Consider the following 27761-nt stretch of genomic DNA (forward strand, 5'->3'; position numbering starts at 1 on the left):
GCCTGCTCACCCCCAACTGACCCCCCCTGATGGCCTGCTTACCCCCAACTGGCCCCCCTGCTGGTCTGCTCACCCCCAACTGCCCCCACTCACCGGCCTGATCACCTGCAATGGCCCCCCCGCAAATGGCCTGATCACCCACAACTGCCCTCCCCTCTTGGTCTCTAACTGCCTCTACCTCAGCCCTACCACCATGGCTTTGTCCAGAAGAATGTCCAGAAGGTCTCCTGGAAGGTCTCCCAGTCTAATTAGCATATTACCCTTTTATTGGTATAGTTTTACCAGAGGCCCGATGCACAAAATTCGTGCAAGGGCCTTGGCCCTTGCAGCCCTGGCTTCATCCAGAAGGTCATTCAGCTGTCTGGCCTAATGAGCATATTATGCTTTTATTATTATAGATAGTGTTATTTTTGACATTTAACCCATCCAGAATTGCTTTATATGCAGACTCATGAACTAGGTATTCAATTTTAATATTTTTTTTTTACATGGATAACCAATTATCCCAAACCATTCATTGAATAGCCCATCCTTTGATAAATGTCACCATTGTCATTTATCAAATCCTCTTTTTCTCTGATGTACTGAAGTCTCATTAAGAGATGCTTAGTTTTGGGGTTCCTGATGTATCTTTTGTAGAATTCTTTAGAATTACTGTGTCTGAGAATTGATTAATGTCTTTTAATAGTTCCAAAAATTTTACCTTTTTGCCTTGCCTCTATTAAGTCCATTTGGAACCGCAATTGAACATATATTACATCTTCTCACTGTCTCCTCCACGACTCCTTCATATTTTACATTTTATATTCTCTGATTCATATTTTACCATTTTTTAAGTCTCAGAACTTAATATGGAAAATTTCTTCAGTTCTAACTTTAAGTGTACTAATTTTTGCTTCAGCTATGTCTAATCTGCTTTTAAATTCATCCACTGAGCTTTTAAAAAAAACATTATGTTGACTCCATACAAGTTCTCTGGTTCTTTTTCAAATCCACTGTTTCCACTTCACATTTTAAAACTTCACTTTTATTTCTTTTATTATATTAAATATTGTAATTTTTATCCTGCATGAAAATTATGATATCTGACAATATTCCAGTTCTGTTTTTCTCATCTTATCTATAGTTGCTTTGTTTTCCAGAGTGAATATGTGTGTTTTTGCTTGTTTGTTTTATTTTGTTTTGTTTTGAATATCAGTCACTGATTTTCCAGAGCATGTTACTGGGGAAATTCTTTGAAGATGAGATTGAAGTTGTCTTCCTCCAGGGAGGAAATAGTGATTCCTACTATCACTACTAATGACAGAGCACTTCATTTAAGTTCACCACCTAAATTTTGTTCAATCTGTAACCACGTGTGATTGGCACATTTCTCACTTTTCTATAACTTCAGTGTTGTGGTTAGTAATCTTTAAACAACATTTAAAAAAACTGTTAACCCTGCATTTTAATAATTCAATCAGAAGGGACACTTGGATTAATTTGCCATAATGCCAGAACTGAAAATGTACTCATATTTTAAGACTTTATTTTCTCTAATTTTTTTTTAACTCATAGTTAGTGAGCTGTTATAAAGGGGCTGCCTTAAATTCAAGGTTACTTCTCCAAATGCAAGATTTCTGGCTTATAAGGGTTCAGAACAACGACACATCTGGGATCCATCGAATTCTGGCAAAACTATAGCTATGTGACCTAATCCATTCTCACAGGTAGTTACCAGACTGCAGGGAGCCATCGGTACCAAAAGGAGCACAACTCACCAAAGGTTACATTTTCCATTTCTAAAGTTTCCTCAGTTCCTGGGCTCCAACCTTCAAGCTCTGTCACATAAAAATTGCAGAAGGAACCCTGAGGCCCGAGGCTGACTGAGGGATACCTGTACACTACTCACAGGAAGTTGTCCAGGTCCATTTCTTACTTTTTTTGTTTCTCTTTTTTTTTTCATTATTTCTCTGACTCTGATTCTGACCATCATTTGTGCTTGGATTTGGTAACCTGGTCACTGAAAACAAGTTCTTACCCTTGGTCTAATCCTTTAGCTCCTTTATTTCCTCCATGGTAATCTGCCTTCCACACACCTTTTCCTGTTTTAGACCGCATTCCATTTGTTCTGGTCCTGGCTCTATGAGTCAACTCTAGCTATTCCTCATCTTCCTTGAGCACGTGACTTACCTAGATCTATATTACAGAATATAGGATGCAGAAGGGAATGTCTTGCACCCTTCAGTTAAGCAGGCACTACTACTCAAAGCATCCTGTTGAGAGAGCTACCTGAATGGGCCTCCCGTCAGGTGTCAGCACCTCTTCCGAAAGCTCCATCATCTTCAGGGCCATGAGTGCAATGGGCTTTGCGTGGCAGAGGCTTTTTCTGTGCAGTCCTGCAGCGACACAGTATGCGTCACCTATTGTTTCCACCTGCAGCAATCAGACAAATCAAATGCAAACATGTGATAAACGGCCGGAATAGAAATGATCGGTTATCTGCAATCACAAATGTTGCTGAAAAACATGTCAGCAAAACACCGACAAATTAAGCAATTAGACCACTGAGAATAATCTGAGCAGAGTTTGCAAACAGTCTCAGTCAAATGCTGGCATCTCACGCCAGGGCATCGCATCGCCATTATCACCATGGATGATCCCTGAAATGGAGAACAACTGGGACATAAAACAATATTCTCTGTGAAAAAAGAATCGTCGGTATTTTACCCAGACCAGTGGTCGGCAAACTCATTAGTCAACAGAACCAAATATCAACAGTACAACGATTGAAATTTCTTTTGAGAGACAAATTTTTTAAACTTAAACTTCTTCTAACGCCACTTCTTCAAAATAGACTCGCCCAGGCCGTGGTATTTTGTGGAAGAACCACACTCAAGGGGCCAAAGAGCCGCATGACCCAGACAGTTTACAAATAATGACCTTTCCCAAAGCCGCCCTCTCATCTTCCTCAAACCTTCAATAGTGGCTATATTTGAGATGAGTAATTACTGTGCACAATGCCATGCATAGTCCCATCATTAAAGAGTTAATAGGCACTGTGAGAGTCTTTCTGACCCAGTTCTAATTCTGAATTGCCATTGCTTTTGTTCAATATTTTAAGTATTGACCCCAGGTTAAAATCCCCAAATTTCCAAAGCATAGAAGAGGCATAAAAATTAGGCACAGCTTATTTTCAGAGGAAAGTTCACTAGTTATCCAAAGTAAATATGATGGTAAAATCCTCAAGTGTTCTAATATTTTAATTAGAGAAAAGAGATGAAATATTGTATAAAATGCTCAATTCCAATATCATATTTTCTCCAAAGCCCTCCATGGCCCTCTATTAGTTCCTAGTAGAACAAATCCTTTCTTCTGTTCTGTTTCAGCATTTTCCACACCACTTTGCTATAGTTTTAATCATAGGCTATAATCAATATCTATCTATGTATAAGCAATATATACTCCTGGTTATGATGTGAGCTCTTTAAAAATGGGACATCTGTTTTTTTATCTCTGTATTCACAGGGCTTATTATGGTGTTAAAATGTAGATATTTAACAAATATCCACCAAGTGAATAAATTAATCTACCATGTTTAACATGATTATAACAACAGACATTCTAATTGTTTTCTCATTTCACTTTTTTTTCATGAGCATCATATAGATCAGTGTAGGAAAAAATGCCTTTAAATGACCAGACATGCTTTTATCCTAAATATACCAAGAATTGTAAGATATTCTATTAGTTAAGATTTAATAGCCATAATTAAATTTCACATGAATGTATGCCAATACTATAAATGTATTAAGAGATGTACTGTACTGCATTAAATTCTGTGACCATTAATTTAGACAATATGATGAGAAAACTTAAGAAGCCTAAGAAGCCAAAATTATCACTCGCTTATCAGAATCTTATCAGGAAATACACATAAAAAATGATTCTAATACCCTCAGACCTATCATGAAGTTCAAAATTTTCACTTCAAGATCTGTTTTCTGATGCCAGAAAAAATGGAAATGAAATCATATAAGAACAGAAAGACAATGCAATGTGAGTTGGCAAAGGTTTTATTCCAAAGACTAGGATACTAGTATCCTTCCCCCAAAGAATTTCCACTGAGAAAGACACCCAGCAAATAATAAACGTTAATATGTGGCCATTTATTATTTCTTCCTTAGAAACACAAAATCCTTTGCTAATTCCCACATTTATCTCATCCTTTTGTATTTCTACACAATTTTAAAATCTAGAACACTGTTAACCATGTACTTTGAGACTAACTTCTGATTTGTGGATATTAGAGCACGTAGTCAATTTGTTTGTATAAACTGAATTGTGTCAGAGTCACTCTGAGCATGTGTGTTCCTGGAACATGATCTCTTCTTGAAATCCCTTCTGTCATCATTTTCCTCAGTAGCATCATCTCCATTGTCATTTCAGCAAAAGTTTATTGAGTACCATTAAATGTGCATTTCCAGAAATTATACCAAAAGAATAAAGATTAGTTATATGTTGCACTTTCTCCACAGGAGTACGTAACATAATAGTGCAGATAAGTTGAACCAATATGTTATTAATTTATACAAAACATAAATCTAATCAAGTAGAAGATAAATATGTGCACAACATAAATGTAACAAATTCACATTGAAACTCATACATATCGTGTAAGATTTTATAGCATTTAGTTTCCAAATATTTGAAGTCAGAATAGCGATCAGAAATAACAGGATCAAGAGAGTCAATAAATAGACACAAAAAAGTATGGCCCTTAGTAAAATGTAACATTCTCACAATTATTCATAAACACCCAAAATAAAATTTAAAAAATCTAAAAGATGTTTCCACCACGCTAGGCTAGACTGTGCTGCATTAACAAAACAACCTCCAAACCTGAATGCCCTAAAATAACAAGGGTTTGTTTCTGACTCGTGCTACATATTCATGTGGGTTAAAAGCCTGGGGGCAGAGGAGAGAAACACCTTGCCATGACTCTTCAATCGGGGTACAAGGCTAACAGAACCTCCTCACCTGGAGCTAGTTGTCATGACAGAGAAAAGCAAGCTCTGACAAATTATACACTAGCTTTTAAAGCTGTGCCCAGATGTGACATATATAGCTTCTTCTCAAGATTTATTCACCAAACCAAGTCACATGGCTATATGCTTGACATAAAGAGGATGGGAAAATGCTACCAATCTTGTGCCCATGGAAGAGCCAGTAACATTTGGCAAATAGCACTAGCGAATAATGAGTGAATAGGGAATAGTTTAAAAGTTTTCATATACCCAGGTGTCTCTAAAGTACAGGCAGTATATCTTGTGTGATGTTTTTCTTTCCTTGCAGATACATTCAGCATCTTAACCTGAAAATCTTGCCTGAAATACTACCACCTTAGTAATGCAGCTTTCCATTAAAGGTCCATTCTTTTCTCTTCTCTAAAAAAGCATCACTGTCGGGTCTATACATGTTCAACAGAATTAAGTATATGTGAAAATTCTAGTGGCTTCTATTCGAAATCATTAGTTGATTTTGCTTCATGAGGAGCTGCAGAAATGAAAGCATTATGTATCGATTACAATTGATCTTCAGGATGTTTCCTTGAGTTAAACAAAAGTAAAACAAATGGACATTGTGAACATACTACAAAAAGCTGCCATAAAGTTGACTATGTTTTGAATTCCTTTATAATTGCTTGTGTTTTTTAAATAAAAATTTAAATATAACGGATCACCTAAAATAGCGCATTTCCTTTATTTTCAGCATCTCCAACCTGCTCTTAAATAAGAATGAAAATAAGGATGGTTAAACTACGCATGGAGATGGAAAAGACAGTGCTATGCAAATGTCTGCAAACTTTATATTCTTTCCTGAACACAGAAGAGGAGGTTTAAATACTAAAAATATTATGGACAAATGTTGTCCCACAATTATTTTTATAGCTGCCTTTATCAAACTTTAAAAAAGTGGCCTATCTCGATATATCTTCTTCACAATCCCTTATTGTCAAAATTCTCTCATTTCAGAAATAAACTTTTTATTTATTATTTTTAAATATATTTTATTGATTTTCTTTATAGAGAGGAAGTGATGAGAGAGAAACATCGATCAGCTGCCTCCTGCACACCTCCTACTGGGGATGTGCCTGCAACCAAAGTACATGCCCTTGACCAGAATCGAACCTGGGACCTTTCAGTCCACTGGCCGATGCTCTATCCACTGAGCCAAACCAGTTAGGGCAGAAATAAACTTCTTATGCATTCACTCTGTTTATTTACTTTAGTTTTATTTATTTATTTATTTATTTATTTATTTATTTATTTATTTATTTATTGTTGAAAGTATTACGTAAGTCCCCTTCTCCCCCCATTGACCTCACAACTCCACCCCACTCCAGGCCTTCACCACTCTATTGTCTGTGTCCATGGGTCATGCCGTATAAGCATATGAGTTCATTGGCTGTCTCTTCCCTCCTCCCTTCCCACCTTCTCCTGCCTTCCCTCTGAGCTTTGACTGTCTGTTCGATATTTCTATGCCTTCCCTCTGAGGTTTGACTGTCTGTTCAATGTTTCTATTTCTCTGGGTCTCTTTATGTTCATCAGTTTATGTTGTTCATTAGATTCCATATATGAGTGACATCATGTGACACTTACCCATCTCTGAGTGGCTTATTTCACTTAGCATAATGCTCTCTGGTCCATCCATGTTTTGCAAATGGTAAGAGTTCTTTCTTTTTTACAGCTGCATAGTATTCCATTGTACAGATGTACCACAGATTTTTAATCTACTCATCTGCTGATGAGCACTTAGGCTGTTTCCAAATCTTAGCTATTGTAAATTTCCCTATTAAAATACCAATGGCATATATCACAGACCTAGAACAAATACTCCAAAAATTTATATGGAATCAAAAAAGACCTTGAATAGCCACAGCAATCTTGAGAAAGAAGAACAAAGTTGGAAGGATCACAATACCAAATATCAAGTTATACTACAAAGCTATTGTACTCAGAACAGCCTGGTACTGCCACAAGAACAGGCATATAGACCAATGGAACAGAACAGAGACTCCAGAAAACGACCCAACCATTTATGTTCAATTAATATTTGACAAAGAAGGCAAGAGCATACAATGGAGTCAAGACAGTCCCTTCAATAAATGGTGTTGGGAAAATTGGACAGATACATGAAAAAAAAAAAAGAAAAAGAAACTAGAGCACCAACTTACACCATATACAAAAATAAACTCAAAATGGATAAAAAACTTAAATGTAAGGTGTGAAACCATGAAAATCCTAGAAGAAACCATTAGCAGGAAAATCTCAGATATCTCTTATAACAATATGTTTACCGATACATCTCCTAGGACAGTGGTCAGCAAACTCATTAGTCAACAGAGCCAACTATCAACAGTACAATGATTGAAATTTCTTTTGAGAGCCAAATTTTTTAAACTTAAACTTCTTCTAACGCCCAGGCCGTGGTATTTTGTGGAAGAGCCACACTCAAGGGGCCAAAGAGCCGCATGTGGCTCGCGAGCCGCAGTTTGCCAACCACGGTCCTAGGACAATGGAAACTCAGGAGAAAACAAACAAATGGGACTACATCAAAATAAAAAGCTTCTGCACAGCAGAAGAAACCATCAACAAAATAACAAGAGAGCCCACAGCATGAGATAACATATTTGCCAATGATATATCTGATAAGGGGTTAACCTCCAAAATTTATAGGGAACTCATACAACTTAACAAAAAGAAGATAAACAATCCAATTAAATAGTGGGCAAAGAATCCAAATAAACAGTTCTCCAGGGTGGACATACAGAAGGTCAGAATGCTCATTATCAACAAATCAACAATGATAAGTGCTGGCGAGGATGTGGATAAAAGGGAACCCTGGTACACTGCTGGTGGGAATGCAGACTGGTGCAGCCTCTGTGGAGAACAGTTTGGAGTTTCCTCAAAAAATTAAAAATGGAACTAGCATTTGACCTAGTGATCCCACTTGTAGGAATATATCCTGAGAAATTAGGAACACTCATTAGAAAGAATATATGCACCCCCATGTTCATATTGACTTTAGTTTTAGATTGATCATGTAAAATAATTTATTTTAGCACTAAAAGAATATCATTCCTGTAACATTCTTCATCCTTCCTTCCAGGCTAATGTTTAAGAAATATCTAAGAGGTTTCTTGGAAATTTGGGCACAGTGGGGAGAGAAGAGTGTGTTTGTTGTAGGGAGACTGTGGTATTGGAACAAGGATTGGATCAGCCTAAAAGAACACTGCATGCAATAAGGCAATTAATCACCCCTGTGCCTTGGGACTCATGATACCTCAGTCCTTCAGTACTGCAACCCTTAGTCTGTCTTCCTTTGAACTTCCTATAATTTGTGAAAGAGAGCTTAGGTAGAGGTAGTAAGAGCAGAGAGTCAGCAAACTTTGTTAGTCTACCTTGTACTTGTAGCCTGTCCTGAGATATCTGAACTCTTTCACTCCTAGTTGATATGAACCTCAGGAAATCTGCATGGTAGCCAATAAGCATGGTTGTTGGAGGGTTTATTCCAAAAGGTGGAGTCCCAGAATGTGGGTACAGTTTAATTGATGAATCTTGTACCTTCACTCAAGTGCCACTGCATTCACCCGAACATGGGTTTCAGCTGGAGGAGGGCCGTGCCAGCCTGAGCATTCACTGTCACCAAATCCAGACTGAAGAAAGTCCTTGAGGACACCATATTCAGTGGCCACAGCCTTACCACCTCCTTTACCTCTAACACTTTGTTTTCTTTCACAACTTCTATTCCTCTCCCCATGGACATCACTCCATCATCTTCTCTTGTTCCTCCCCCTCCTCCACCTTTTCTTTTTCCAGGACCCCTGTCTCTCCTCCTGCTTTTCACCCACAACTTCCATTACTCTCCTAATCTCTTTAGCTGCCAGTGAGAAGATGGCACATTTGTCAGTCACTATCTTTTTAGGCAAACCCCCACACCAGCTAATGCCTGAGACTTCTATTCCACTGTGAACCAGATCTCTGTAGGGCATTCCACCCAACATTAATAGGACGTGGTGGGGGGCCTCCCTCCTGAATGTGGATCACTCACCAGTACCAGAGATTCCAGAAAAATTGAGGCATCACAGGTGATGACTGGCAGGATGGGGTAACCTGAATATTGCCACAACCCTGTGACCCAACTCTAAAGAAGGGGTCACAGGGTCAGAATACCAAGTAAGAGTTTTATCAACTGTTTCAAATTATATCAAATTTCTACATTTTTGGGAAACTATGAAATTATTTCCCAGGAATTGTCCTATCAGAAAGCTTTTCAAATGCAACACTCAGGACCACCTGCCTAAGAATCACCCAAAAATACTTGGTAAAAATTAGATCCCCATGCCCCACCTAAATCAAACTCCCAGCCATATGCATTTTCCCATGTATTTTATGGTGTATATTATGATTCTCAAAATGTGAAGATTCGTGGTATATGATGTGAGTTAAAAATATTACAACATTCATCTAGATAGTCACTTCTTTTAAGAGCCAATGAGCTTTCAGAAAAGAGAAAAGCACTTCTATCCTTATCTCCAGCCATTCCCATATACTCCTCTCTCTTTCACTCTACCAATAGGGATAATAAACTTTTCCAGATACTTCCTTATTTGTCAGAATCTTAGATTTCAACTTCTAGCCCCCACACATACACCCCAAATGCTGAGAATCACCTAGCACAGTAGATATTCAATGATCCAAAGAAAGTTTGTTGAGTTTAACTAAATACATCCAAGTGAATTGTGCATACTGGTTTAGCAATTCAAATGGAAACTTAAAAATTTACTAACAAAGCTTAAAAAAACCTTCATTCTTTAAAAATAAAATCTATCTAATTACACTCACTTTAGTTGATGTTTCTGACCCAAATACTACTTCTTTTAAGGAAGTCTCTGTAGTGCTCAGCTGATACAGCATCTAAAAGGAGGTCATGGATATAAATAGAACAGTGATTTGGCCTGGGAACTATTCCCAAATGAGGGAAAATAGAATCCAAATGACGGCCTATCAAAGAAAGCTCTTTTCCTGATAAAACTCTCAGTATATCTATCAAAGTACATTTCAGTTCTGCCCAGGAATCTCAGTCATGAAGAAAATACTGTTGCCAAGCTCCAGGTTGTTTATCATGAAGATTATTGAATACTGAGGCATATTAGCAAAGAAAAATATATTAAAATAGCCAGTCAAAATTTCTTTCTAAATTCTCAAGTTAGATGTGGGAGACTGAACAGTTCTTTCTACTGTACAGTAAACTGTCTTCTAAGATCTTCACTAATATGACTCCAATGCCCACTTTTATTCACCACTATCACTTTAATTTAGTCCATGCCCCAATCACAATGAATAACTCAATGTTCTTTACAAACTTTCTATACTTCCCACCCCCGCATTTATAGTCAAAGTTACTACTCAAAATCCATCCATTCACTCTTTATAAAAATAAGTATTGAGTCTATTATTTTCAAGAACAAAATTTCTGGGGATTCCTGATTTACCAGAATTTTAAACATTTTCCCAGAATATGGTGAATTTCTGCTATAATTTTTAGTAAACATATAATGAATTCTAAACAATATTAGTTGCCAAAACAGTGAAGTTTCAAGACTTATTATATAACTATAGTAATCAAGACAGTGTGGTATTGGTGGAAGAATAAGCAAATTCATTAGAGGAACAGAATAGAGATCCCAAAAATAGACCCCCATAATAGAGTCAACTGATCTTTGAAAAAGGTGGAAAAGCAACATATGGAGCAAAGATAGTCTCTACAACAAATGATGCTGGAACAACTGGATATCCACATGCAAAAAAAGAGGATCTAGACACAGACCCTCCACCCTTCACAAAAATGAACTCAACATGATCACAGACCTAAATATAAAATGGAAAACTATATAACTCCTAGAAGATAACATAAAAGAAAGCCTTGATCACCTTGGGTATTATGATGCCTTTTTAGATACAATAACAAAGACACACTCTATAAAAGAAAAATCTAGTAAGCTAAACTTTATTAAAATTAAAAACTTCTATACTATGAAAGACAATATCAAGAGAAGGAGAAGACAAGCCACAGATTGGGAAAACATATTTGGAAAAGATACATCTGACAAAGGACTATTATACAAAATATTTAAAGAACTCTTAAAATTCAACAATTAAAAAAAATCTGATTTTTTAAAATGATACAAAAACCTTAACAGACACGACACCAAAGAAGGTATAGAGATGGAAAAAATTAATATGAAAAGATCTTCACATCATATGTCATCAGGGAAACACATATTAACACAACACTGAGATACACCACTATGCACCTATTAAAATGGCCAAAATCCAGAACACTGACAACACTGAATGCTGATAAAGATGTGAAGCAACAGGAACTCTCATTCATTGCTGCTGGAAATGCAAAAAGGTACAGCTATTTGGAAGACATTTTGGTGGTTTCTTATACAACTAAACATATCCTTACCATATGATCCAACTAAACATATCCTTACCATATGATCCAGTTCTGGAATATGTCAGAACATATTCCAACTATGCTCCTTGGTGTTTACCTAAAGGTGTTGAAAACTTATGTACACACAAAAACCTACTCACAGATGTTTATAGCAGCTATGTATAAAATTGCCAAAACTTGGAAGCAATCAAGATGACTTTTCAGTACATGAATGGATAAATAAATTGTGGTACATCCAGGCACAAAATATTATTTGACACTAAAGAGAAATGAACTATCAAGCCATAGAGACATATCAAGACATAGAGACTTAAATGCATATTACTAAGTGAAAGAAGCAAATCTGGAAAGGCTACATGCTGTGTGATTCCAGCTATATAAAATCCTGGGAAAAGTAACACTGTGAGGACAGTAAGTAGACCAGTGGTTGCCTGTGATTGAAGGGATGGGATGAACAGGTGGAGCAGAGATAACTTTTAGGGCAGTGAAAATACTCTGTATGATATTACAATGATGGATATATGTCATTATACATTTGTCTTAACACACAGACTGTGAAATATGAGAGTGAGCCCCAAGATAAACTATGAATTTCTAGTGTTGTGTCAAAGTAGCTTCATCTTTGGTAAAAATGTACCATTCTGGTGAGTGATACTGATAATTCAGAAGACTATGGTGGCAGAATGCATATGGGAAATCTCTGTACCTTTCTCTCAATTTTATTGTAAACATAAAACTGTATTAGGAAAAATAAAGTCTTTTTTCTTAAAAGTAGACAGTACAGCCCAGTTAATAAATCAAGTAGAAATATTAAAATTCACTTTTTAAATGAACATAATCTAACATCCATAAATCCTAATAGTCTCAGGTATTTATGGAATTACTTTCTTTTATCCAGATTAATTACAGTTTAGAAAACAAGCCTTCCCCCAACCCCTGTTCTATGAGCCAAATTTGTCACGTTTCCACACCCATCTTTCAAGTCATTTCTTTTCTGAAAGTATCCCCAATCTTTCAGTAAGATATCATCTTTGCTTCTTTTGGAACCTCAATAAAACTTGGCTTCTACACCTCTTATACTGCAGTCATTGTGTTTATACTTTTTTTTTTTATTATCATCCTGTCTAGGTGGCTAAGTCATTTAACTTTAAAGGCAAGGACAATATGTTGGTTATCTTTTTTAAGTCCCACAGGGACTAGCATAGTGCTAGTATAGTAGACACTTCAAAAATTATGACTGAGTCAAATTGTATTATAAACATCTCTATCAAGAGCTAGGTCAATAGAGATAATGTATAAATTACCTTTACAAATCAGTCATTGTTAAATGACTCCAAAATATGTCTATTCTATCAACTCAGGTTAAATCTACATAATGCCAAAATAAGAACATATTCCAGTTATTGGGTAATTTATATAAACAATGGCATGGAAGTATTTCACTAAGTAGACAAAATTGACCAGTTCACTGAGGGTTCCAATATTGACTCAAGCCTCTTGTACCTTGCTAGCCCAGATAAGGTATGTATTTAAATTATGGCAAAACTATCTTGATGTTCTACTTTTGTCTAATAACTATCCAAACCTATACCCCACCCCATTTTAAAGTGATTTTTATAAAGCAAATCTACTTGGGTCACACTGCCCTTCAAAATTCTTTAATGACTTCACAATTGCTGGATCACTCCTATGATTAACACCAAAACCCTTGAAATGGCTAAAATGTGTAGATTTTAGCTCCTAATTACTTCTGTAACATTTATCTTGTGCTAATCTTAATGTCTTCATTTCTTTAGTTGTGAGACTTCCCAGAGAAGCCTTATGGAATAGAAAAGGGCTGAGCAATGCTAACTCCACTACCTATCAGTGTTGTGAGCTCAAACAAGCTGTTTAACCTTTTAAAATCTCATTTTATTCTTCTGTGAATGGGAGATAATATCTATTTTGTAAAGTTGCTGCAAAGATTAAAGAAGATAATTTTATAACCCTCTAGTAATAATTATAATTTTAATTAACCATTAACTATGTATTATTTAATTATTTAATGGCTATCACCAATGCTCAGTTACAAGCAACTAACAATATGAAACATGACTGTCTTATCTACCATTTTGCCCCTATGCCTAATTTAGTACTTAGAACACAGACAATAATAAATAATTATTTGTTAAATATAAAATAAATCAATAAACATATAAAGAATTTAGCATGGTCTCTGGCACATATTAGGCACTCAACAAATATTAGCCCTACTATAGACTGATTGTGTCCCCCCAAAATTCATATGTTGAAATCTAATCCCCAAGGTGATATTTGGTTGTAGGACTTTGGGGAAGCGATTAGGGACCTTTGTAAGGGCTCCACCCTCATGAATGAGATTAGTCCTTCTAAAAGAGACCCCAGAGAGCTCCTTGTCCCTTCTGCCACATGAGGACACTGCAAGAAGACAGCCATCAATAAAGCAGGAAGTCGGCCCTCACTAGACACCTAATCTGCCAACACCTTGATTTTGGGCTTCCCAGCCTCCAGAACTGTGATAAATAAGTTTCTGTTGTTTATAAGCCACCTACTCTATGGTCTTTTTGTTTTAGAAGCCTGAATGGACTAAGACAATCTCCTTCCCTTCCTTCACAGCAAATTCCTCAAGACACTCTCTCTAGCCTTAGCCTTCTCTCATATAAATGACTCCAGATGTGTCACCCGCAACAAAAATGTGAGACCAATACCACTGTTTCCAGTTTATAGAAGTAGAAGCTGGGCACAGATGGGTCTTGTGACTTAAGTAAAAAGGACAGAATAAAATTAGCACTTCAGGCTTAATATCTAATACCCTTCCCCCTATATTTCACTGTCGTTGATTGGACTGTCATAAGCAACTTCAACAGTCCTTGTCTGGCTTCTTCTTAAGGGTCAAAGGACCTTCTTTCATCAGAGGTCTGAAACAGGCCCTACAGTTTATAAGGCAGTGACACTAGTAATAAGTGGAAAAGGGAGAGGCATACAGTTTTATTTTTATGACAACAGGAAAAAAATCTGTACAATATCAAACTTTGAAAATCACAGGAATACATTTTAGAATATTCCTTTACATTATTTTAAAGACAGCATTATTTTAATAGTTAGCTTTCACAGATTTCAATACATAGGCACATACACACTCACCTCCACACACACACCTGGATCAAAAGTCTAAGAATTTTGCTTCAGTGATTTCTTAGTTTTCCAACTTATTCAAAGCCATGTTAACAGTTCAAAGCTTGAAAAATGCATCAAAATGTATAAACATTCACCACCAAATACTCAAATTTAAGATAAAGTTACATATCATTTCTTCCACTTTAAAAATGTTTATAAAATAAATATATACCCAAATCATTTCAAATTTACCAAACACACATAACCTATTAATAGGGAGTCAGCAGGACTCATCTGCAGTTTGGGGACATTTTCCTAGCCAACTGAATACAGCTCCAACACTGAGTATCTAGAATCTAGAAACTCATAAAATGAAATGACCTTCTGAGAACTTCTCCTGTCAGTCCCATCAAAAGGTTGTAGCTTGTTTTTTAATCACTCCAATGACCAGATCATGCAGCTGCAGCCAATATATTTCATTGTTTGGACACTGACATTCATAGGGATCTTCCACTGGGCTGAAATTTCTAACTTCTGCATAAATATCCTCTTTATTCTCCTGGAGCCAGAGAGAACAAATCTTTATGAAGGCCACACATACTAATAAGTAGTGCAGATTTGTTGACTATCTTTTAAAAGGAGACTAGTTATATTCTTAACTCTAGGCTAATACTCAAATTGCAATTTAAAAATTCAAACTCACCCTCCAACTATTATGTCAAGGGCCTCTTGCTCATAGTAAAAAGGTCTTTTGTTATTAGCTTTCTTCACCCTGTGAACAATCCTGTGACATACTGTTGTTCTCATTTTAAAGGTATAAAATTTGCCTGGTGATTGTCAAAGTTACAGGATACAGGATACCAATTTATGAAGTATACATACATAAATGCTAGAACAATCTTTGGTCCTAGTTCTGCCTCTAACTAATTAGGAACACTAGCTATCTGATTCATAAATGATTTCTACCATTGTTTTCTAAAATACAAGCTTTTAGTTGAATCAGAACTAAATTCCAGTAATATATCTGCCACTTACTACACCGATGTTCAAAAAGGATTTAACAGCACCCATCCCTCAGAGCTCTCCTGGAAAATAAATATCACAATTAAGGCATCTTAAACTGTGTCTGGAATACAGTTTGTATTGAGTAAATGTGAATTCCATTCCTTTAGTTCCATTTTGCATTAAGGGATCTGTACCCTTTCAATCACTATTGTTAATTGGTAAATGGAGGATTGTGTACAATGTTTCTCCTATAGCACTGCATTCATTAAAGGTTTAGTGAAAAAAGGAATAGAAACTATCAAAATAATACAATTTGCTGATGGCATTGATGCTATCCTATCTATACAAATCAGGGAAGTGTAAGAAGTCTCTCCTCTAGATCAATTTCTATTTTCGTAAACTCAAACAATAGTCAGGCATGATAAACCCTGATGGAAACATAACTGACAAATTCCCATTCTGAGGCATGCCAGAAATCCTCTGCTAAATGACCTCAGGGTAAAATAAATTGTTACTTAATGACAATAATTCTTTATGAATAAAAGTTGGTATTTTAAGTGGATTTTTAAAATAAACATATTGAAATAATTAACTATGTGGTAAAACTTGCAAAATGAACACAAATAAAAGCTAGTTTGTCACACTATTCTGGAAAAGGTGTTACTGACAAACAGCTTAGCTCAGAACTTCTTTACAGTTTATGGACCCACAAAAGTTAGACATTCTGTAATGACATAAACTACATAAGGCATCACGGTGTAAAATTCACCCTCATAGACATCGGAAATTCGAGCAGCATGGACCTAATATACTAAGAAAACTTGCTAGAGACGTGCATCATAAATTTCCAGACTGTTTTCAGAACTAATACACATTTCCCTGGTGTCTGATTGCACACAGGCTGATATAACAAAATACCATAGACCAGTGGCTTAAAAACAGAAATTTCTTTCTGACAATTTTGGAAGCTTGGAAATCCTAGATCAAGGTACAAGCCAGCTTGGCTCCATTCACTGGTGAGGGCCCCTTCCTGGCTTGCAGGTGGCACCTGTGTCCTCACATGGCAGAGAGAATTTTGATCTCTCACTTTTCTTCTAAGGATACGGATGCCATCATGATGCCTCCTTCCTTATAATCTCACCGGAACCTATTTACCCTCCAAGGGCTTCACCTCCAAACACCATCACACTGGGAGATAAGCTTCAATAATTAAAATTTTTGAGGACACACACATTCAGTCCATAACACTTGGTATTATACAAATCAAAAACATCAATATCTTAGCAACCGCCAACTCTTTAGAAAATTAAAAATCAACAGGGATATAAACAACAACCCCAAAACACTTTGATAAATCCAGCAAGACACTTTTTATCAATTTTGATTTCTGCTTGGCAATCCAAATTATTTTAGCCTTTTAACTGTTTCAGAATTTGCAACAAGAGTAAAAGGAAATGTTCTCTGAATATGAAAAAAAAAATCCTGGATGTCATATTAGAATATAAAAAGATAAACATTTTAGGTTCAGTTTCATAGTGTTGGTCAAGACATGGCACAAGTCGATGTGACTTAAAGCAACACTTTTGTCTTCATGAACTTCATATTGTAGCTCAGGTTATTTAGGTAAAACTAAGCCACGCAGATGAACTGTGGACCCATCTTCAAGAAATAAGGTCCATGAGGACCCAGTAAAGATCATACAAATACTGTATTTCAGGGATCTATGTCTCTCCCCCTACTCTTACCTCTCTCCCTACCCTTCCTTAAGTCTTCCTCTGGCATACGATGTAGTTCTAATAACCTGAAAGGATTAACTCAAGCAAATAGGGATTTTATCTTTATGTAAAAAGCATGAGCTACACAATCTTTATGTACACACAAACACATGCACACACAAGCATATGCATACGAAACACAAACACCACACATACCCAGAAACATCTATTTGAAGAATAATAGCTAACATTTACATTTACTGCCATGGATATAATATCGTAATAAGCATTTTACATAAGTTTCATTTAAAAGCTCAAAAACTATAACTATGCGGTAGATAAAAATTAGTCTATTTACAGATGGCAAAACTGAAGCAGAGAGGTTAAATGCTTAAAGGTGGAAAGATGAAAACTCCAGGTAGTGTACTGAAGCCAGCGCTGGGATTCAGCAGCTCTAGCTGAACGGATTGAGAGCAACAGGATAAGGGATTCATCCAGCCTTCCCCTTGTTTGCCCCTTATCTCCAGCCTAAGTGCTTGCCAAAGGCAAACATATAAATGAAGCAAAACCTTTGTCAGGTAATTTTTAGGGCATTCTAAAATTTGACAATATAATCCCACTAGTAGAAAAGATATCAGAACAGAATGCTTATCTGTGACTTTCACCCTACCTTCTAAAGCATATAAATTAGTTCTTTTCTGCTCATTAAAAGTGTGCTAAAAATACATACTAATTTCCATAGCATTGTATAGGCTTCTATGGGACTCATGCCCTGTTATTAAGTGAGTGACTCAAAAATGTTTACTGATTGAGTGAATAGAATGGTGTGTTGTTTTTTTTTACTTCAGACATTCCTCTTTTCTAGACTTACTAGGAAGATACTGTTACTTCATTTCCAATAAAAGAACAGCAAAAGTAAATGGCATTGATGTTGATGGAATCCACTAAAAAGAACTAATATAAATCTTTAGTAGCTTTTCATTTCAAAAGCAGAAAATACGTAAATCTTGGGGAGGGGGGGAGCAGAGAATGAAACATTCATTCTTTACTAAATGGACCTGGCATTTAGTGCTGGGAAATGGAGTAACATGTTATATATATATATTTATAAAATGCCAAGAATAACCTAAGTACTTAAAAGGCTTTTTACCATAAAACAAAATAAGGGGAAAAGAACGCACTTCACCCCTCCCCCTACCCCCCGGCAAAATCCAGGTCACACTGGAGCGATATCCCTGAGATTCTGCTTCATTTTCTGAAGCCTGGCTGAAGGTGCAGGGAGCAGCCGCTGCAGGAGCTCCAGACTGTCAAATGGGAAGACACATCAAAATTCCTGAGGCAGAGTTCCACAGCCTTGTAACTTGATGTGAGCAACGTCTGCTTTCAGCCCTTACCAAGGAGGTTTAAGATGGGGATTCAAACCTGACATAGCTCCTTCTCCAATTTACAAACTGCTAGCGCATCGGTGCAAAGCCTTGGGGATCGGCACCAAGACATATAAATCCCAAGGGCTCGCCTGGCTGTCCGCTGCCCTGGAATATGAACATGCCCACTGAAAAGTGAATACTGATCACCTTCTACATAAACCTTTCTATCATGGATATCTATCCTGTTTACTTCTGCAGTCTGTGTTTATTTTTAGAATGCACAGACTTTTTCCCCCAACAAAGTAGCCAAAGAGTTACAGTTAATAGGAATCTATAGTTAATAGACTAAAGAGAGACTAAAGCAGAACAACCTACACATATCAATTAAATGAAACATACATGATCTTAATGTCTTTACGAGCCCTTTTTATTGCTATTGTATCTATGGAGGTTTGGCGCTTATAAAGTCAACAGAGGATTTCCATTGGTCTTTGAAGATTATCAGAGCTCAAGGTATCTAGCAATTTCCAAATTGTATTAATGCCACGAGTGTCCCCAATATATTTTATCCATTTTCAAGAATGGATAGAAATAACCTGCTAACTCTAGCATCTCTGTGGGTGTAGTTCCTGATTGGGCATTTAAGGTCTCAAAGGACATTTCTGTCTTTCAATGAAGTTGCCGAAGTTGGTTCCCCTTTGGCTCTAGAGAGGGGGTCCTCTCTGACTCTTCGTCTGCTCCTGGCCAGGGAAAAGCCTCTGGTTTTGTGTCACCACGTGTCCTGATGCCATCTTCTTACTCTCCCAGGACACACTGCCTGGTTTCCATTGCCAGGCCCCTTGTGCCCAGCCCCAAGGTCTTGTGTCTCCTAACTAACTGAGCCTGGATTTCCGCCCCTTCCTACTCTGCTGGACTTAGCTTTCCTGCCTGGACTTAGAATACTTGCATTCCCTTGCCAGTATGAACTTTATGTTGTTGCTTTTTAGATCTTTTACATCAGATTCCTTGATCTAACTGAATTCTGCTGCTGGCATTTCCTGGTTGTTCCATCTTGTTTTACTCCTTCTCCCCAACCCAAGCCTGAAAACGATACTCGATGTTTAACTCCACCAACATATCCAAACCCAGTTTGGGTTTTGATGAGGGGATGCCCCCCTACCCCAACAGAAGAAAGTATTTTATTACTGCCATTTTTCAGAGTCGCCTGGGAAAGATGATTTTTAAAAAAAGATTCATTATTTTAAACTTATATCCCTATTGCCTGCACTCCAGATCGTTGATCCCTCTGTCCCCTTCTTGATATGCTATTTCTCCGTGAGGGAGAAGATGCTGGCTGGTTTCTGACACACAGGGAGGATGGCAGATGGGAGAATGCCCAACTTTTAAGATGCAGCTTCTCGAAACTCTGAACTACTTGCTACTGGAAAGGAAGGGAGTGGCTTTGGGTAAGGTGGTCTTAGAGCTTTTCTTATCACTCGACAATATAACTGTAGTTATTGATCATGTAACCTAGTCCTGAAACAGGTTCTATTTTTTGCTTTTAGTATTTCATCTTTGTCTAGACCACAGCCTAGACTTGTGGAAATACTGTAGGCTCTAGAATCAGACAAGCTTCAGTTCAAATTCTGATCAAAAACATATATATACATATATATGTTCATCCTCACCAAGTATATTTTTCCCATTTATTTTATTCATTTTCTTTTTTAGAGAGAGAGTGGAAGAGAGGGAGAGGGAGAGAGAGAAAGAAAAAAACAACATCAAAGTGAGAAAGACACGCTTATTGGTTATCTCCTGCATACACCCTGACCGGGGCCAGAATCAAACCCTCAATCCTTCGATGCATAGGCCGACACTCTAACCACTGAATAATACTGGCTAGTGCTTATCAGCTCTATGAATTAGATTATTTAACCTTTCTAGAACTTAGTTTCTCTATCTGAAAATGAAGGTAATGTAACAACTCCACATATTAGTCGTGGGACATTAAATGAGAGCACACTTTATTCTTTCTAATAAGCACTAGGGAGCCTATAGTTATGTACATACAAAAAGACAAAATGATCACATAATACATATTCTAGTTTGTCCAGATATAACTCCCTGAGAAACAATGATGGCAGCTAAGATGGACATTTACTACTAAATATAGGTGCTGATTTGGAATTGGGGCTTCATAGGTAATAGAACTAGAGAAAAGTAAAAACAGTGGGTAAAGGTGAAAAGATGAGAACTCTAAGGAGTGTATTTAAGGTAGCTCTGGGATACCATGGCCTTGGCTGAATGGAAAGAGAGGAGAATGAAAAATCACTGATCCTTCTCCTTTCCTCTCCCTTATTTCTAACTAAAGGGCTCTCCAGAGGCAAACATGTACATCCAGGCAAAACCCACATTAAGTTGCTTCAATAGCCAATACAATTATCATAATACCAGAGGCTCGGTGCACAGATTCGTGCACCAGTGGGGTCCCTCAGCCTGGCCTGTGGGGATCAGACCAAAACCAGCTCTCCGACATCCCCCAAGGGGTCCTGGATTATGAGAGGGCAGTTCTTGGGTGACACACGCCAGAATCGGGCTCTCTCCTTTCTGGGTCTAGGGTGCGGGGAAGCAGATTTAGGGCCAACAGTGCCCCAGCAGCAACTTAACCCACAGCCAATTCCACTAGGAATTGGGCTCCCTCCTCTACTGGTCAAAGTGTCTGCCCCCTGGTGGTCATTGTGGGTCATAGCTATCAGGATAATGGTAGAATGGTTGGACGGTCGCTTAGGCTTTTATATATATTGATATTAAAAGTTAGAGTTACTAGTTCTTTATCTTGTTTATTCTCCATACCCTATAAAACCTGAGAAGCAAAATATTACATATTGTACTATTTATGTTGACTTTTTACTAAATATTTTTCTAGTTATAAGAGGATCAAAATTATAATCCATGCTTCCTTCAGGTTATCTAGCTTTTATTTACTATTCATACACCTGTAACAGCTTAGTAGCCAAGCATTGTAAAGACTTTAATTTTCTCAACACTGGAAATATATACAGTAAAGTCTATAGCTTCTTCCTAAATCTCCTGCTTTATAGAAGGTTTTGATTATTTTAGCAGAAATTTTTTATTATAGCTTAATTTAGCCGAATTCTACTAGAATTATAATTCATCAGTGCATCATCTCCCTAGTGATAGGAAACATGGAAAATAAGATGATCAAGAAAGGCATAACCACAAATTCTGAAATTGGGGTCACTGTGCACAGCAGACTCTGAATGCCCCTGCGGGGCACTGTCTCTGGCTCTTTTTTCTTGGCATTCAGATTTTTAACTTTTTAACTTTTCTAACATAAAACAAAACTGGGCTATATTGTCCTTTTTCTCTGTGATATGATTATTTTACAAAAATTCTACAAAACTCTATTTCATTTTATAAAATCAGCATATTTATGGTCCTTAAAATATTCTATTGCCTTTGAGAGTTTTTTCCAATAATAATTAAAACTTTAGCAGATAGTTCATGGAAGTAGCACTGTTTAAGTTTCCTAGAAAATTACTTCAAATGATTATGATGATTAGAAATTTAAAATTAGGCAAGTCAGATGCACGATTTCTAATTTACATTTCTCCTCATATGGTTCTCATAATATGTTTTGTTTTATCCTATACCAAAATAATTTCCTCTCTCTCTCTCTTTTCTTGTTTTGTCTTTCTCTCTCTGACCATACCATCATTGCTCTGGCTTTGGCACATAATCTAGTGTTTCCTTGTCTGGGTCCCTAAACTCAATCCCCATAACCCTGAGCAAACATCAAAGCTGCCCTATACATCTTGTCCAAGATACATGTACATACTAGCTTCAAAAATATATTAAACACACCTGACTGTAGAATCGTATTTATGATTTATTGCTAAAATTTCATAAGCAAGTTCTGTTTAAGAGAATTTGTTAAACAGAATTATTTAGTTTCTTTTTCAATATATACATATATGACAGATAGAAAGCACAATCTTGAGTATCAGAGAACAGCAGATCCATTATGTAAGTTAACACTTGCTGATAATTATTTATCACTATATGGAACTGCCCATGATTTAATCTACACTAATAAAAGAGTAAGATGCAAATTAACCATACCTTCGTGACGCCCACCAGCCAATCAGGAGTGTGTATGCAAATTAACCCAAATAAGATGGCAGGTTAATTTGCATACACAGGCACCGAGCGCCCAGGGCGGGATGCTTGCGCAGGCGTTCCGCACCGCCCCAGCTGCTCCAGGCCTCTGGGCAGTGTGGGAAGGTGGAAAGGCGGCTCCAGGCTGGAGCGAAAAGGTGGTTCCGGCCGGAGTGAAGGCAGTGCTGGCGGAAGCGAAGGCGGTGTGGGCAGCCAGGGGAAGGAAGGCCCATTCTTGCACAAATCTTCATGCATCGGGCCTCTAGTAACATATGGGAAAATTTGAGGCTCATACAGGATGTTCCCATAAATTTCCTTTTTCTAGAAGGTATTCTAGCTTATCTCCAAAGAAGAGATATTTGATGTCTAAAAAAATCTAATTAAAAATATTCTTAGCTCTAGCTGGTTTGGCTCAGTGGATAGAGCATCTGCCTGCAGACTGAAGGGTCCCAGATTCATTTTCGGTCAAGGGCACATGCCTGGGTTATGGGCTCGATCCCCAGGAGGGGGCATGTGGGAGGCAGCCAATCAATGGTTCTCTCTCATCATTGATGTTTCTATCTCTCACTCTCCCTTACTGTCTGAAAATCAATAAAAATATATTTAAAATATATATATTCTTAAAACTTGAAAATTGTTACCCTCAGAAGACATCCCATGTCAAGATCAAAACCTAACTGATACTTATATTTAGATCAGGGATTCCCATGTTTTTCCAAAGGAGAATCTATTTACCTGTTTTATCACTCTCATTTAGTTGTATGAAATTGGGACCAAAATAACATATGATGACTTCAGCTGGAGGAAGCTAACACAGCAAGTCAGTGGTGCAGAGGGAGGAGACTGGTGGCTACAGAGATTAGTGCACTAGTGCCTGAGGCTGGAGGAAGAAAAGTGCTGGCAGAATCAGGCTGACCTGCTCATCTTCTACACATGGCTGGGAATGACATGACACACTCATCGCAGAGTCTCTGGTGTCAAATCAGACATTTGGCTACCACTACCATAAACTCTATACCAATAAATTATAAGAAAGTTAAAAATAACTTGTAAGTACTCTTATTCTGTATAACAAAACAAATCCCTCATATACACTTCACATGAATATTTACCCCTCAAAAGAGACTCACTAAAAGAGTTAGCATTGGCTATATATTATACACTAGAGGCCTGGTGCACAAATTCATGCATGGATGGGGTCCGGCCAGCTTGACCTGTTCGGGGCCGATGGGGCCAGGCTTGCCGGGGGGAGGATCCCGGGGTGGTTGGTGGGCTGCCCCCACCCCCTGGTTGAACTCTGGTTGAACTCCCGGTTGAGGGGAACAATTTGCATATTACCCTTTTATTATATAGGATAATGGCTAGAGAACATCTTTCTCTGAAGGAGATATGCTTTAATGAAAGCAATGCAAACAGATAGGTTTTTTTCCAAATATGCTTATTTGCAGAACTTACTATAAAAAGAAATAGCTATCTAGATGGATTAGTAAAGAGGAAAATAAAAACCTACAGTTTACTGCTCTTTGTATATACTAAACGTACTTTCTATCTCACATAATAAAGCCATGTTTTGCTTTATCCTATACCAAGATAGTATTAGGTAGATCAGGGGCTGAATCTCACAAAATATTGCTATGATTGTAATAATAATAAAGAAGTTCATCAAAGCAGATGCCCCAATGGTGATTAGTACTCATTTTCAAAGCTCTTCCACTATTTTTCTTCTCTTCCACTAAAAGCCATTGGTCATTCGGGCAATAACTAAAATATTTACGTGTGTTTTTCAGAATTAGAGGGATCTCAATTGACAATGCAATGCAAAATATTGATTAACCATGGTTTAACTGATAATGCAATGTATATTTTAGCATAGCTTATTGCTTCTTTTTAACTGTCAACATAAAGTTCTTACTTTACATTGGATTCCCATTCTCCAAGAAAGACATTGTGTAGGTAAACGCTGTCTAGTATTCAGCAAGTTTAATTTTTTTAAATAGTGAATGTAAAGGATTAGCTCTACAGAATTTTTCCTTACTGAGCAATACCATGATTCACAGTTATCTATAGTATACTGCAAATTGACTCATAATAGAAGTTTACTAATAGAGCAGAAATACCTGTATCCTATACACAGATGTTTAAATCAGAGATACCAATCATTTATTATCAAGTTTAAGTACAAAAAGAAAAGTACACTAAGTGGCCAGGTTATTATGATCTCTGAACACATAATAATCTGGCCACTCAGTATGTGTGTATATATATATATACACACACACACACATATATATTAGAGGCCCGGTGCATGAATTCATGCATGGGTGGGGCCCAGCTAGCCTGGCCAGGGGGAGGGGACATGGGCGATTGGCCAGCCTGCCTGCTGTTCGAACTCCTGATCGAAGGGACAATTTGCATATTAGCCTTTTATTATATAAGATATACACTGAGTGGCCAGATTATTATGCATTCAGAGATCATAATAATCTGGCCACTCAGTGTATATCCTTACAATTGAATTAAGATCATAATTTCTTATTAAAAAGTATTTTTATATAAATAATCAAACCCCTTTACCTTATAAATATCCAAAAATCCACACTGGTGATCGAATCTGGTGTAGAGTTCATTCAGCATGCTGATCACTTGCATGGGGGTGCACTGAGCGCAGATGGCCGTGAAGCCAACAATGTCCGAAAAGAGCATGGTGACATCATCAAACTTTCTGGCCTGCACTTGCTGCCCTTGCCACAGTTGCTGGGCTACATCACCAGGAAAAATAGAGTATAGAAGATCCACTGTTTTCTTTTTCTCTTCTTCCAGGGCCTGGTGAGTTCTTTCTAAAGTTGCCTTTAATTTATCCATCCTCTTCTTCAAGCCATCTTGGGCCTTAGCCTGCTCACCAACCAAAATGACATCTCGGGTGGCATCATGGATGGGGATGTCTGAGAGATGCAGTCCCCGGCCCATGAGTTCATCCAACTTGTCCACACATGGAGAGCCCAAAAATAAAATGGAATTTGATTCTGGGACATGTATCATTTGTCCTTTGACTTCCATCACCTGCAAAATTAACATGGAATTTTAATAAGTGTTTTTCACATAGCAGATTCACAAAAATGCAATTATTATGTGAAGAGCAAAAGCAAGAAATGCTTTATTAGCCATACTGACTTTCTGCATTCATTCAAGCAAATTTATATAATATTTACAGCCTGTGTAAAATTTATGGTTCTGAATCAAAACATTTGTTATTGTCTTGTACTTGGCCACGTTTTAAAGACAATGATAAAATAAAATCTGAGGTCAAGGAGAAATGAAATAAGAAAACATTGTCATTCAAAATGAAATTAAACCCAATGAAACTGGTTCAGGAGCCAGTTCAAAACCTTTCAATCTTCTTAATAATAAAGAATAACTACATTTAATTGTTATTAAAATAACACTCAGAGAATAATTACAGGAGATTAAAATAAATCAAAATAATTCTTTGGCCTTATGTAAGTCATGTTTCCACCAGCTATAGTCCTTTGAATATATAGTAGTCTTTGCATTAACTATATTAATGGACAATTCATTTAGTCTTTTTTTTAATATTTTATTGATTTCTTACAGAGAGGAAAGGGAGAGAATAGATAGTTAGAAACATCGATGAGAGAGAAACATCGATCAGCTGCCTCCTGCACACCTCCCACTGGGGATGTGCCTGCAATCCAGGTACATGCCCTTAACCGGAATCGAACCCGGGACCCTTCAGTCCGCAGGCCGACGCTCTATCCACTGAGCCAAACCGGTCAGGGCTCATTTAGTCTTAAAAACAAAAATTTAAACTAGATATAACTAAGCTAACATTATTAGAAAGTAACTGCAGATATTAATTCAACCAGCATGTTCAATATAAGCTAAAAATAAACCTCCTAAATCAAGACAGAACTAAAGAAATTCATTTAATATAACGTATCTGAAGATCTAGTAATTTAAATCTACCCCTTCTTCCTGTGCTTTTTGATGAATTTGGGGAGTTGATGCTTAATGGAAAACTTAGTGAACACAGGCTTATGCCATCTTAGCTTGGTGCCCACTTAGAGGGAATAAGCACCATAGGAAAGGAATATGGACTTACAATCTGGCTATCTACATATAGCTGCTTGGGCTAAAATAAGGTATCTCAGAACACCTGGACAGGAAGGTGGTTGCAGTTACCTGGGAAGAACAGCCTGAGTTGACCAACCAAGAGTGTTTATCAGTTATACCCACGTCATTTTCCACTACCATGAATATACTCAATAAAAATTTTTTTTCATAGCATAAAGTATTTAGGCTAGTTCAGTGGTCGGCAAACTCATTAGTCAACAGAGCCAAATATCAACAGTACAACGATTGAAATTTCTTTTGAGAGCCAAGTTTTTTTAACTTAAACTTCTTCTAACACCACTTCTTCAAAATAGACTCGCCCAGGCCGTGGTATTTTGTGGAAGAGCCACACTCAAGGGGCCAAAGAGCCACATGTGGCTCGCGAGCCGCAGTTTGCCGACCACTGGGCTAGTTGATGAAACAAGAGGCAAAGAAGACATATGGGGTAAAACTATAGAGATCTAGATTTCAAAGTCTGCAACTATGATTTACTTTGTTCCCCCTGTACCAATCACCAAGACCTAATCTATATAAGGAAATAAAATGGAATTCTTGCTTGATGTTATAATTTCTATGGGATAAAATGTTCACTTTGTCTTACGCAGTTTCTTCTAGTGTTTGGTGTTTCATTGTTTTATACATAGTACTCCCCTTTATTCATTGAAGTATTTATTGTTCTCTGTTTACTAGTACAGCTCTGGATGATAACCATAAAAAGATTAAATTAAGTTCTGTTTTCAAA

At 37.2% G+C, this 27761-nt stretch overlaps 1 protein-coding gene across 1 annotated transcript in view; it reads right to left on the reverse strand.

Annotated features, from left to right (window-relative positions):
• GUCY1A2 (guanylate cyclase 1 soluble subunit alpha 2) overlaps positions 1-27761 on the reverse strand; it is a gene marked incomplete at its 5' end in the record, with an annotated part of 306525 nt that overhangs the window by 69648 nt on the left and 209116 nt on the right. Inside the window, 2 exons of the mRNA XM_080643198.1 lie at positions 2272-2415; positions 25463-25948. Coding sequence (XP_080499324.1) covers positions 2272-2415; positions 25463-25948 — 630 coding nt within the window. The remainder of the gene's footprint in view (positions 1-2271; positions 2416-25462; positions 25949-27761) is intronic.

This window comes from Plecotus auritus (assembly GCF_963455305.1).
Source record: "Plecotus auritus genome assembly, chromosome: 9".
Taxonomy (NCBI): domain Eukaryota; kingdom Metazoa; phylum Chordata; class Mammalia; order Chiroptera; family Vespertilionidae; genus Plecotus; species Plecotus auritus.